General features: G+C 44.2%; 1 protein-coding gene across 1 annotated transcript; it reads left to right on the forward strand.

The window, feature by feature from the left end:
- The first annotated feature begins 5,354 nt into the window (after nucleotides 1-5,354).
- On the forward strand, nucleotides 5,355-13,399 carry CFAP144 (cilia and flagella associated protein 144). Its single transcript, XM_059897754.1, has 4 exons — nucleotides 5,355-5,487; nucleotides 8,225-8,284; nucleotides 10,267-10,370; nucleotides 13,292-13,399. The coding sequence occupies exons 1-4, from the start codon at nucleotides 5,355-5,357 to the stop codon at nucleotides 13,397-13,399; spliced, it is 405 nt and encodes a 134-aa protein (XP_059753737.1).
- The last annotated feature ends 631 nt before the right edge of the window (nucleotides 13,400-14,030 follow it).

Here is a 14,030-nt window from a genome sequence, read left to right on the forward strand (position 1 = left end):
CCTCCCTTGTCTCCTCAATCTTTTAGCCCTCAGCCTACTCCCGAGCCCCATCCACCTCTTTCAGACTTCAGCCCTACCCATTTCCCTCCTGCCACAGGAAGTGTCATCCCTTCCTGCCACCCTACCTTAAGGACATCCATGTCCAGCTCTTTCCCTGTCCCTTCCATACCATCTACTTGCCACCTGTTCATCCTGCTCCCTTTCCTATTACTCCTTTATCTGTGCCCCTATTCCCCCTCCTAGCCCTTCTTTCTAGTCCCTTGAACTCTGGTCTTCAGCTACACTCCAGCCACTCCCAACCAGACCTGTTGATTCACAAATCTCATTCTGGAGAGATAGTTACTCTACTACTGGGACAGATCTGGTACAGTTCAGAATTGCCAGGACTTTGGATTCCCAGAAGCCTTCCCTGGTGGACCTAGAGAATTCAAGATGATGGCCAAACAACATTCAGCTAGAAGGTAAGCTTAGTTCCTTGCAGGAGTCCTTTTCCATGATGGTGTTTTCAGCCATGAGCAGATCCTGGTTATCTTACTATCTGTATTTTGCCTTCATCCTAATCTTATCAATCCTCTTCAGATGCCAATCGAAATCCTAATAGATATTTTCAGGGAACTCAAAAAGCAATTTATATGGGAAGGCAAAAGGCCAAGAATAGCCAAGAACTGGTAGGAAAAATTTCTGTATGAAATATCATAACCTATTATAAAAATTATAGTAATTAATATAGTGTAGTACTGGTACAAAAATAGACAAATGGCATAGAACAGAGTCCAGAAACAGATTTATACCTACATGAACACTTGATTTAAGACAAAAGTATCACAGAAGAAAAGTGGGGCTAGGACTATCTATTCAATAAATTGATTCTGGGTCAACTGGATACTCTTATGGAAAAAAAACTAAGCTAGTTTCCTACTTCACACTACACTCAAAAATCAGTTTCAAGTATAACCTAGATCTAAAGTGAAAAGGTAAAAACATAAATCTTTTAGAATTGCTGTAGTCATACTTGGCTATTGAGCACTTGAGATGTGCTATTAAGTGGATTTTAAACACTTGTACTGGATTTTTTTTTTTTTGGTTTGTTTGTTTGTTTGTTTGTTTGTTTGTTTGTTTTTGGCTGTGTTGGGCCCTCGCTCCTGTGCGAGGGCTTTCCCCAGTTGTGGCAAGCGGGGGCCACTCTTCATCGCAGTGCGCGGGCCTCTCAACTACCGCGGCCTCTTGTTGCGGAGCACAGGCTCCAGACGCGCAGGCTCAGTAATTGTGGCTCACGGGCCCAGCTGCTCCGTGGCATGTGGGATCCTCCCAGACCAGGGCTCGAACCCGTGTCCCCTGCACTGGCAGGCAGACCCCCAACCACTGCACCACCAGGGAAGCCCCTTGTACTGGATTTTAAACACTTAGTATGAAAAAATAAAATACCTTAATGTTTATATTGAAATGTTGAACTGATAATAATTTGAATATATTAGGTCAAGTAAAACATTTTTAAATTTTATCTGTTTGTTTTTGCTCTTTTAGATACTAGAACATTTTAAATTGTGACTTGCTTCATGTTATTGGACTGCACTGATCTAGAAGGTAATATAAGAAAATATCTTCACAATATCAAATTAGGAAGAAATTTCTTGTGACATTAAAAAGCACTAATCACAAAGGGAAAGACTGATACATTTGATCACATGTAAATTTTTAAAAGACAGTCTTAGGTGTCTTCTAAGTTATCAAAAAGACAATGTTAAGAGACTGAAAAGGCAAGCCATGTAGTGGGAAAAATAAATTTGTAGCACATGCAACTCTCAAAGGGCTTATATCAATAATATATAAAGAACTCCAACAAATTGGTTTAAAAAAAAAGACAAACAATCCAAAAGAAAAATAGGAAAAGATTTGGAACTGTCATTTCACAAAAGAGGCTTTTCAAATGACCAATAAATATACAAAAAATAAAAGTTGGTCAATCTCACCACTCAGTAGGAAAATGCAAATTAAACCATAGTGAGATGCCACTACATACCCACCAGGATGGCCATAATTAAAAAGACTGACAATGTCAAGTGTTGGCAAAGATGGGAACAATAAGAACCTAGTAGAGTAAATCAGTTCCACTATTTTGTAAAACAACTTGATACCATCTACTAAAACTGAACCATAGGCAGTCCCTACAATCCAGTAATTCCACTTCTAAGTATATAACCAACAAAATGTTTGTATGTGTGCACCAAGAGACATCTACTAAAATGTTCATACAGCATTATTTTTTATAGTTTGTATTGAAAAATCCAATGTTCATCAGTATTAAAATGAATAAATAAATTGCGGTATAATCACAAAAGGGAGCACCACACAGAAATAAAAAGTAATGAAACCATAGCTATCTACATGCAACAGCAACGGTGAATTTCACAAACAAAATGTTGACCAAAAGAAGCCAGACACAAAGCATGTATACCATATGATTCCATTTATAGAAAGTGAAAAAACAGCCAAAGTAATCTATAGTGTTAAAAGTCAGGACAGTGGTTACCTTTGAGGAGAAAGAAGAAGACAGTGTTTGGGAAGGGGCATGAGAGAGGCTTCTGGGGTGCTGTCAATATCTATTTCTTGGCTTGTGTGATGGTGACAAATGATTTATCACTTTGTGATAAATCAGTATGAGCTATATATTTTGCAGAAGAACACTTTTCTACATCTATGTGTGATATTTCACAAGAAAAAGGTTTTGTTTTATATTGTTTTTTACATGTGAGTGCTTATCAAGAATTCCTAAATTGGAAATCTGATTTCTGACAATTTATGGTGCCAGGAGGGAAATGCAAGGGTCTCTCATAACCCAGAAGCTCTCCACTTTAACTTTCCTCCTCATCTGCCAGCTGTATAGAGGGGATCATATGGCTTTTCTCTTTTATGTGTTAATATGGTGATATTCAAAATATGGTGAGTATTTCCAAATATTGAACCAACTTTGCATCTCTGAAAAATCTCATTTGGTCATGATGTATTATTCTTTTTATATGTTACTGGATATTATTTTCTAATACTTGGTTAAGAATTTTTGCATCTATATTCATAAGGTATATTTATCCTTAACTGTCCTTTTTGTAATAACTTGTCTGGTTTTAGTATCAATGTAATGCTCATCTCATAAAATGAGTTGGGAATTATTCCCTCAACCTCTGTTTTCTGAGAGAGTGTGTGTAGTATTGGTATTTTCTTCAATTTGTGTTTGACAGATTAATCAGAAAAACCATCTGGCCCTGGAAGGTATGTTGCAGAAAGTTTTTCAACTACAAATTCAATTTTTAAATAGATATAAAGTTATGCATATTCTCTCTCTCTCTTTCTCTCTCTCTTTTCTGTTCTGGAAATTTATATCTTCACAAAAGTTATCCATTTCATCTAAGTTGTCAAATTTATTGACAAAATTCTTTATGATATTTCCTTTCTCTCCAATTAATGTCTGTAGGATGTGTAGTGATGTCCCACTTTTATTCATTATATAGATCATTTGTGTCTTCTTTTTTTCTCTTGATTAGTTTATCTGTATTGTTGAATTTTCTACAAACCAGCTTTTGATTTTATTGGTTTTATCTATTGAGTACTTGTTTTCCATATTATTCATTTCTACTCTTTATTATTTCTTTAATTCTACTTATTTTTTATTAAAATTTGCTCTTCTTTTACCACCTTCCAAGGTATAAGCCTAGTACATCAATATTGTACTTTGGTTCTTTCCTAGTACCAGCAATTAAAGCTATAAATTCCACTCTAAGCACTGGTTTATATATATTCTAAAAGTCTTAATAGTTGTGTGTTCATTTTTTATCAGTTCAAAATATTTTCTAATTTATCATGATTTTCTTTGATTCAAGACATTTAGGAATGTGTTGTGTAATTTACAAGTAATTTGAATTTTCTATCTTTTGGTAATTGACCTCTAAATTAAATTTGTTGTGGTCAGAGTACATATTTGTATGATTCATTCCTTTTAAATTTACTGAAACTTGTTTTCTGGCATAACATATGGTTTATATTGGTTAGTAGCCTACATGCAATTTAAGAATGTGTAGCCTGATATCGATGGGTCAGTATGCTCTAATTGTCAATTAGTTCAAATGATTGGTAGTGTTTTCAAGTCTTCTATATACTCACAGATTTTCTGTTTACTTGCTTTATTAGTTACTAAGATAGAAACTTTGGCAGTTCTGCAGTTTTTGCTTTATGTGTTTCGTTTTGTTTTTTAATTTTATTACTTTTTTTTTTGGCTGCCTTGGGTCTTCGCTGCCACATGCGGGCTTTCTCTAGTTGAGGCGAGCAGGGGCTATTCTTCATTGCGGTGCACAGACTTCTCATTGCAGTGGCTTCTCTTGTTGTGGAGCATGGGCTCTAGGCGTGTGGGCTTCAGTAGTTGTGGCGCGTGGGCTCAGTAGTTGTGGCTTTCAGGCTCTAGAGTGCAGGCTCAGTAGTGGTGGCTGCCAAGGGATAGGAATAGGAGGCAATGGGGAGTTGTTTAATGCGTATAAAAACTTTCTGGAGATCGGTTTCACACAATGTGACTATACATTACTGAACTACAATACTTAAAAATGGTTCAGATGGTAAATTTTATGTGTGTTTACCACAATTTTAAAAATTTAAATAAATAAACTGTAAAGTCCCTAAGGTACTTTTAGGGTTAAGAAAGGGTTATTCTGTCTATATTATCACATGGCTGATATGGGCCAGAATGTCTTCTCAGATAGGAAACCTCCACTGTTTGTGAGACAGACATAGAGGGTCTCAGTTCTGGGCATCTGCTTTAAAGTGGGAGAGGATGGGACTTCCCTGGTGGTCCAGTGGTTAAGACTCCAGCTTCCAATGCAGGGGGCACAGGTTCAATCCCTGGTTGGGCAACTAAGATCCCACATGCCACAGCGCTGCCAAAACAAAAAAACAAAAACAGAAAACAAACAAAAAACCACAAATGGGAGAGGTTTCTGACTACTTCCAAAATCTTTTTTAGGAAATGACTGGCCAAGGTGAGGTCCAATCCTAAGCTCGTTACCTCTCGGGTCTATCGCTTCATGGCCAGTCATTTTCTGGCAGTGTCCAGCTGTGATTCTGTAACCAGACTAGGTCCTGAGAAGCTGGGAAGGTGAGTTGAGCAGCCAAAGGGGCGGGCCGTGCGTTACAAGATTTGGGGAGGAGGGGGGCGGACGGGCAGGAGTGAGGTCCAAGGGAGGAGAGTGAGCTAGCATGTGTTGCCTGGAGACGGCTTGGGACTCTGTTGCCTGGAGACCTGGCAGCCGGTGAGCGTCCAAAGGGCAGTGAGAGGGGGGTAGGTACTGACTAGACACAGCAGAGCCAAGGCCATGGCTGGACACCAGAAGGAGAAGGCGATCGCAGATGAGGTCCACCAGAACCAGATCCTGCGGGAATTGTACCTCAAAGAGTTACGAACCCAGAAACTCCACACGCAGTATCATGTGAATCCACTCCGCAAGGGTGAGGGGAGCTGCGGGATGGAGGAAGGGAAAGGGGGCGCCCCCAGGAAGGAGCCGGCAGAGGTGCGGGTGGGGTGCTGGGTGGAGCACAGTAGACGCCTCCTGTGACCTCTCATCCCTTCATAGCCTTCAGGAACTATGACTTTGAGGTTGGAGAGGGGTCTCACCCCCCATCACATCGAACGTATTAGATACATTAAAATGCATCCACGTCCTGATTAAGTAACATTTTATCGTAAAAAATTTGAAAGGCTTTTTATAAATTTGCTTTTGAAATATTTTGCAGGTTTTATGTTTTCTTTTGCATGTGTTTTGGTTTGTTGCTATTAAAGGATTTCTTTCCGTCTTCTAACATTGTCTTAAGACCTTCAGAAAGTTCAAGGGGAGCAGACTCAGGGTCCAACGTGCCCCTTGATAAAATGGCCGCACCCCCACTCCTCACTTTGCACATTCCTGGGCCGGTTTCATCTGGTCCTGTAACATCAGCTCCCCCTAAATGCCACCAAGTCTCAAATGGAGCCCCAGACCCACGTCCCCAGCCACCTCCCGGCTCCCTTCCCCTGGACATCCCTTAGGCACCTCAGACGCACCGGTTCAGAAAACCGGGCTTGTCCCGCACCCCTCCCCCACCTGCAGCTACTCCAGAATATTTGGTTTTAGCCAAAGGCGCCACAGCCCTTCTCTCTCCCAAATTAGAAGCTTGGGGGTCATCCTCAGTCTCTCTCTCCCTCCCTCCACACAGCTGAGTAGGCACTGTCCTGTTTGTTCCTTATCCTTTCTCTCACATGATGGTTCCCATGTTCCCGCCTCAGTGGGAAACACCATCACGCATGGCGAGGTCTCTCTGCCTCACCGCACTTATCTCCGCTCTCTCTCCATCCTCACTCCCAGGCCCTCGTCAGTCCTGCCTGCATTGGTCTGATGGGCTCTTAACTCTCTCTTTCCCTCCAGGCCCAGCTCTCCAACCCTCCCCTACACCACTGCTGGCAAAAGCTGTGCTAAAGGGGATTTGATCATCCAGTCCCTCTGTAAAATCCTCAGTGGTCCCACAGATTCTGAGCTAAGGTTTAACCTGATCAGTACCTAAGGCCCCCGTGGATCTAGCTCTGCTGCCCACCCAGCTTCATCCTGACTCCCCTCCCAACCCGCACACTGTTCCTTTAATAAAAATTTTAGTGCCTGTTCTGCACCAGCCACAGCTCTTTTCTATCCCACCATATTTAGATGCATGGATTTCCTACATCATCTTCAGTTTCATAAATATTGTTCCTTCTTTCCGAACTTCTCCCCCAGTCCTGGGCCTGATTAACTGTAGTCCACTGCAGCCCAGCTTTGTAAAGAAAATGTAATGTCATTTTTAAAAATGGAATTTGCATATAGTTAAGGTGCACCACGTGATGTTTAGATATACATATACATATACACAGTGAAGTGATGACGACAGTCAGCTAAGGAGCATATCCACCTTCTCACATACTTACCTTTGCGGGGGGCGGGGTGAAAGTACAGAAAATGTATGTCTTCATTTAGCTTATAACTAACCTGGTTTTCCTCTGGAGCTGCCAACTACTAATTCCAAGAAAACCACTTAACGTCCAATTCTGTTTAAACTTGGTCTATTTCAACAATTTAAATAATCCCTTCAAGCGGCATCCAGGCTTCCTAGGAAAAGCGCTTGGTCTCCCGGCTCATGGTCCTTGGGCACATGATCAATATGATACATTGGGATTAAGTGAGGAAATATTAGAATTTGTATCTATGTTTACACTTATGTATAAAGAAAGAAATGATGCTTTGTTAATATATGACAATAGTGCATAGAGACTATATAAATAATCATATGCGGAAGTTTTTTTACTGGTAGGAGTTTGAGATAAAACACTTGGAGATCACTGGTTCCTTCTGGCCTCTGCTCATTTACTACTACTCTCCTCCTAGCTCCTTCCACTAGAGTTACTCTGCCTCTTGATGTTTCTCTAACTCACCAACCTCACTCTTGGATCCTTCCCACGTATCCTCACACAGCAAATTTATTCAGGACTCTGCTCTAATGTATGTCCTTAGAGACATATCACCCACACTACACCCCACCATCAACATGGGTTTACCCATGTAACTTGCTTTATGTTGTTGTGCATCCCATTTATATTTGCTTGATATTATATATCTGTTTATTGAGTGTCACCACAAATAGAGTGGAAGCCCAGGGAGTACGGGGACCTTCTCTTTCTTGTTTGCAGCCCTATCTCCAGTGCACCAGTAATTACGGGCTGAATAGATGTCCGTGGATCCTATACCTCTGTTATCACATGGCCTGCTGGGTATATATCACTATCTCTGGCTGCCCGGGATGTCTGCATCCCCATAGACCAGTCTGTCCCAGAGAACATTCTGTGATGATGAGTCTCTATCTGTGCTGCCCTAAATGGTAGCCAGTAGCCACATGTGGCTGTTGATCATTTGAAATACAGCTGATGGGACTGAGGAATGAATTTTCAACTGTATTAAATTTAAATTATTCAAATTCAAGTCACCGCATGTGGCTGGTGGCCACCATACAGGACAGTGCCTCTCAGATTGTGAGGTCCATGAAGGTCTTATGCCCTAGTGCCCAGCACAATACCTGACACATGACAGACACTCAGAAAATGCTGACTGGGTGTCTGGCCTAGGGTGGGTCTTGGAGAGGCCAGGAAGATCATTTTTTAACTTGAATCTGTGATGCTGTTTTTCTCTAGTTCACACAATCGCCAGAAAGCCCATGTCTTGGCATGATAACCTGGAGGAACCTGCAGATGGTAAGTCTGGGGTCTGAGAATACCGTTGAGATAGAGCATAGAGAGGCAGGCAGCTGGGAGCCTCTCAGGGCAGTGGTTCTTTGCGGCAGGCCTCAGTCCTCTGTTTGATCATCTGAAAACGGGGCTCATACTGATAAAGCTCACAAGAGACTGACACATTCAAATAAACAGCCAGTTTATTAACCGTCAAGCCAAAAAACATGTTCCTAATGGCCCTGACATTACGGTCATTCATCCATCCAATACTTAGCTGTTACAAGCACAGGTTCTGGAGTCCTACTAACTGAGTTTAAATCCTGGTTCTGCCACTCGTTAACTGTGTGACTTCGAGCAAGTTTTTTAACCCCTCTGAGCCTACCTGTTAGGGGCATTGTGAGGATTAAACAGAATAACCCAAGTGCTTAGAAGAGTATCTGGTACACTGGCGATCAGGACATGTTATTATTTTCATTATTACCATGTGATAGTCACTAGGATGGGGCTGGGGATCTCATACCATAGTCAAGGAGACAGACTAGTCAATACACAGGTAAACAGAGAACAAGATTGGGATGGCAGCAGCATAGAAAACAGGTGCCCACCTCAGGCCGTGGAGTTCTGGGAAGTCTTCTTGGAGGAGGGAATAAGAGGGTGAGATGGAGTATGTCAGGGCGAGAAGAATGTGGAAGGACATTCCAGGTATATGGAAAAGCAGAGAAATGAGATACCAGCATGGCCCACAGACTGTGAGTAGTTTGGCTTGGCTGGGATGTACGGGTGAAGGGGGACCACGTTTGGGAATGAGGGAAGAGAGATACTTGACGGGAAGCCTAATCCTTCCAGCAAGCTCTCCTCCTTCCCCTCTACCTTCTTAGAGCGGAGTTTGATAGAGGAAAGATGTGTGATTTTTGTAGAAGGATAGGGTGGGAAGTGAGGGGTGGGAAGGAGGAGTCAGGATCTCATAGCATCACAGAGACAGACAAGTAAATAGACTAATAGAGAACAATCCGAGAAAGTAAGGTTGTTATCTGCAGTGGAGACATCAGCCTGGCTAGAATAAAGGATAGGAGCTAGGGACTTGCAGCAATAAGGAAAATAACAGGTGGTGAGGGGCTCAAACACCTGGCAGGAGTTCATTACTAGCTGCCTTGTATTCAGGATAAGCTCGGCCCGAGGCCAGGTCCTGTATTCACAGTCCTTCATTTACTTCTCAGACATCTTGCTGAGGTAGATATTTTCCTCGCATTTTGCAGATGAACAAAGTGAGGCCCAGAGAATTAAACCACCTGTCAGGCTAGTAGTGGAAGGGCCACGAATGCCCAACTACAAAGCCAGCTTCTTCCCCTTGTCAGACTGCCTCTCTCAAATTGAGACTGGATAGGGTAGATTGCAAATGAAATTTGTGTAAGTCCTTAAGCCGTGGAGTTACAGATATACCTGGTGTTGACAACCATGCTGATTTCAATCCAGAAGGATCTGACCTCACTTGGTACAGCCCAGCTCCTCACTCTCTCTGCTGCAGCTACATTGCCCAAACTCGCTCATGCCCCAGGACATTTGTTCTTGCTGCCTGTGATGTGCTTCTCTGCCTCTCTCAGGGCTGGCTCCTGCGAGCCTTCCTACTGAGTAGCCAGCCCTGCCCCTTTGCCAACTCCCTTCTTCAGAGTTTGCATCACTGTCTGCCACCATTGGGTTTGTTTTTATAGGTGCATATTGTGTCCCCTGTCCCCTCACCTAGACTACATCTCCAGGAGACCAGGGACCATGTCTATCTCACTCTGCTCTACCTCCAGGGCCCAAACAGTGCCTGGCACAGAGTTTGTGCTCAACAAATGTTTGTTGAGAGATGAGTGGAGGAACCAGATACCTGTGTCGCGAGGCCTAGGCAAGCCTCTGAGGCCAATGCTCTGCCTCTAAGAAAGGATGTGCCAGAGTCAAGGGCACAGGATCTCTTGTTTGGTCCCAAAGCCTGACGCCTTCATAACTCATGCCTCGTCTCCCAGCCAGGTTTCTAAATCTTATCCACCATGCTGCCCAGGGACCAAGGAAGAAATATCCCGAGACACAGACTGAAAGTCAAGAGATTGGATGGGACTCAGAGCCCTTGGTAAGTGTGTCTCCTTCACTTGGAAGTTCAGAGGTAATCCAGTGGTGGCTCAGAGAACAGAGTATGGAGCTGACCGCCTGGGCTTGACCTCTGGCTACCACGTACTGGCTGTGTGACCCTGGTAAGCGACTAAGCTCTTTTGTGACTAAGTTTCCTCCTAGTACAGTGGAGATATTACAGCACTTATCTCGTAAGATTGTTCCGAGGCTTAAATGGGGTGGTGTTTGTAAGGTGCTTAGAACAGTGCATGGCATGTAGTGAATGCTGGTAAGTGTGGATTAAGCAAAGCTTGCTGATGACAGACGGCCTGAGTTTGCTCTCCCAGGTGTTAGTAGAGTGGTCTCGGGCATATCACCTACATCTCTAAATTCTGTCCCCTTCTCTGGAGAATACAAATGCCCGTAACATATTTGCCTCATTGATTGGAGCAATCAATCCTAGGTGCAAGGAGCCTGGCAAACGCAGTCTTTAGCACATGATCTCCCTGAATGATATAGGGCTTCTGTTCCTGAGGAAGAAATGCAGGATTTTGAATAGACAACTTGAAGAGCTTCCTGCTACACTTGTCTTTCAACTCTGATTATGTCTTTCCTCACATAGAAGGTTTTAATTTTTAAGTAGTCAAATGTGCCAATTGTTTCCATTTTGGCTTCTGGGTTTTGTACCTTACTTAGGAAAATCTTCAAAACCCAGAGTTACAAAACACCTAACTTTGCTCTGTATTTCCCCCTAAGTTGTTATTACTCTTGTTGTTGTTAACATTTGGCTATGAGCCCATCTGTTTCTTTTGTGGAAGATGTGAGGCTGGAAACACTGTTCCTCAACTGTGTCAGAATTTCCCTCATTACCTCAAAGGCACCAAGACCTGCACAGCCTGTCTTTATATTTGCTGCCCTGCCGATGCCTCCTGGCCCCCAGCCCTCACTCCTTGAGAAGTCCCACTCACCCTTCATGAAATCCAGGAGTCACATCTTCCCTAAAGCCCGTTAAGACATTTCTGTCCCCCACTTCCTCTGGGCTTGTTGAGCACCATGTGCTTCTGCTGAGCTCCAGCTCAGTATCAGTGCATCAGTGTAACCTGGCGACCCTGGAGCCAGACAGCCTGCGTTCAATCCCAGCTCCAACGCTCTCTAGCTTCGTGAACTTAACCTCTCTTAACTTCCATTTATCTGCCTTAACATGGAGATAATAGTATCAACACTTGAAGGTTTGTTGTGAGGATGAACTGCGACATATATAAACTGCTTAGGATGGTACCTAGCACACAGCACGTGCTCAGTAAATGCGGGTTACTGTGATGCAGAGGAGGAAGAATAGACAAGAGGGCACGGGGCCCAACTGAGGACCAACTCGGTGCTTCTCCTGGCCTGTTGGCTTAATCCCTGTTGTCTTTATCTGGTGAGTAATTTTCTAGCGTGCTCCCTTCCCAAGAGCTCCCCACACCCTGTAGTCCTCATATTTCTACAGGCGCCTGTCTTTCTCACCCATTTATACAACTCCGGTCTGGGCATGGCTCTGCAACCCCCGGTTCTGCGCAGGGCTACTGCATGGAGATTGGAATAAACAGCTCAGTGAGTCGGGTTTTACCAGTGAAGAGCGCAAATAGCCGCTCATTTGTAATAGCCCCTCTTCAGATATGGGGCATCGCGTTGGAGGGAGGAGACTGTGCAAGACAGGGAGAGGCTTCCAGCAGGAGCCCTCACCTCTTACCCAAGGAGGACTGAGTCCAGAGGGAGAGGCGCTGTGGGGCAGCTGGGGAAGAGATGAACGCTCAAAGGGTAAAGGAGGAGGATGGGAGGCGGGACCACATAATTTACAGTGAATAAGGGAATGGAGAGGGGGCTTGTGAACGAAGGAAGGTGGAGTGAAGAAAAAATCCTCCAAGTGAGATAACTAAGCAATGTAGAAAAATATCACAAAGCACAAGTCATCTAACTCACTACTCTTCATTTTCTTAAAGAGAAAAGGCCTGGCTCCCATGGGTACAAAGTGTATGGGTAGAAGTGTTGCATCTTTGACCAGCACATCTCAGGGCAGGCCCACCAGCCATGATAGGAAGGAGAAGTGAGACTGGCTTGGCCAGCCCTGCCCTGCGTGGGCCCCCAGATCACTAGTCACTATGGGGTCTCAGAGGGTCTGGAAATACACCACGCCTGTTCATTTTAAACCTGAGGACAATGCCATCAGATGGCACTGGTGGCAAAGTAAGAAAGCGTACCCAGAAAACTTAGATCCAGGGGTCATAAAACCATAAAAGGTAATTATGCTTTCAGAATGATGTGTTTGGGGGCGGAAGAGGTTTGATCAGCCCCAACTTAACACAGGGCTCCTGACCCCAGCGGCACCTCACCCCGCACAGGCAGAGAACTCCAACCCCAACACTGGGACTCTGGGGAAGCCACACTTAGTGAGTATCGCTCAGCCTCTGGTTTCCTAGTAACATTTGCTGAAAGTGTAGCCTTTTAGTTAATGGCACAGTGTAGCTTCTGTGAGATTTGTGTGTCCCAGGGCTCACTCTTACTCAGTTCTCTGTGTAACTACTTCAACAACATCCAATCTTTCATTCAGCAAATATGTCTTGAGTCCCGTGTGTGTGCTGGATACTGTTCCAGGTGCGGGGATACAGATGCAGCACCTCCCCTCATGGAGCTTCCACGCCAGTGCAGGGAAGAGCCCACAGGCCTCCACCGTAGACAGCGGGAAAGGGCAGTGCAGCAAATCTGCACAGGTTATTCTCATGCAACCCTGCAAGTCTTTTGGTGGAAATGTTGTCTTCATTTCACAAAGAGGGTTTAGCAAGGAAAAGCACCAGAGGCTGCACATCAGGAGACTGAGGCCTGATTCAAGTCCAGGTCCCTACAAGCCCCGGTCTTCCCCCTTTCCCACTGGCTTCTTTCTGATGTCTGCATTCCCCTCTCTAGGTCAACCCGCAACGCAATGACCACAGGCTGAACCACTTCAGGGTCTACAATGACATCACTCTGTACAAGGCTAAAATGTGGAGCTTGGGAGATGATCACCACAAATAGTATTCCTGCAGTGCTGTCAATCACTGTCATTAATGCCCAAAGTGTGTGCTTCCCAGGTAAAAAAAAAGACACTTTAAAGCCTAGGTCTGACTTTTACTGTCCTGAGTCTCACATTTCTCCCTTCTGGTTCATATCCTTAATTTAATAAACTAGGGGGAGAACTCCAGTTAAAGATGGCAAACTAAAGGCCTACAATATCTTCTCTGCCTTCCAGACCCCAGTAAAGGATAATAATGGATTTCTTAAAAGGTATGAACCCACAACAGAGAAAATGAGAGAGACACATTAGCAGCTAAGAAGACTGAAGCCATGTTTAAAAGATGGAAAGCTGATGGAAGAGGGTGGAGGAAACGGCGAGCGCGACACCGCTGAGCACAGAGCTCCGCCCCCCAGAACCCTGGAGGGAGGTCAGGACTCTGGACAGAGTGGGGAGTGTTGGAGGGGACTGAAATGGCCACTGGGAGGGGGTCTGCGGGGAGTCTCCTCCACACATCCCAGCGCCAGGCGTGTAACAGCTCCCATGCTGGAGGTTTACTCTTGGAGAAATGGGCAAAGCCCAGGGCTCAGGGACACTAAGTAAGACGTGGGGTAGGAGTGAGGTGCAAGGCTGAAGACGACGACCATCTGTGAA

This window comes from Balaenoptera ricei, chromosome 1 (genome assembly GCF_028023285.1).
Source record: "Balaenoptera ricei isolate mBalRic1 chromosome 1, mBalRic1.hap2, whole genome shotgun sequence".
Lineage (NCBI taxonomy): Eukaryota > Metazoa > Chordata > Mammalia > Artiodactyla > Balaenopteridae > Balaenoptera > Balaenoptera ricei.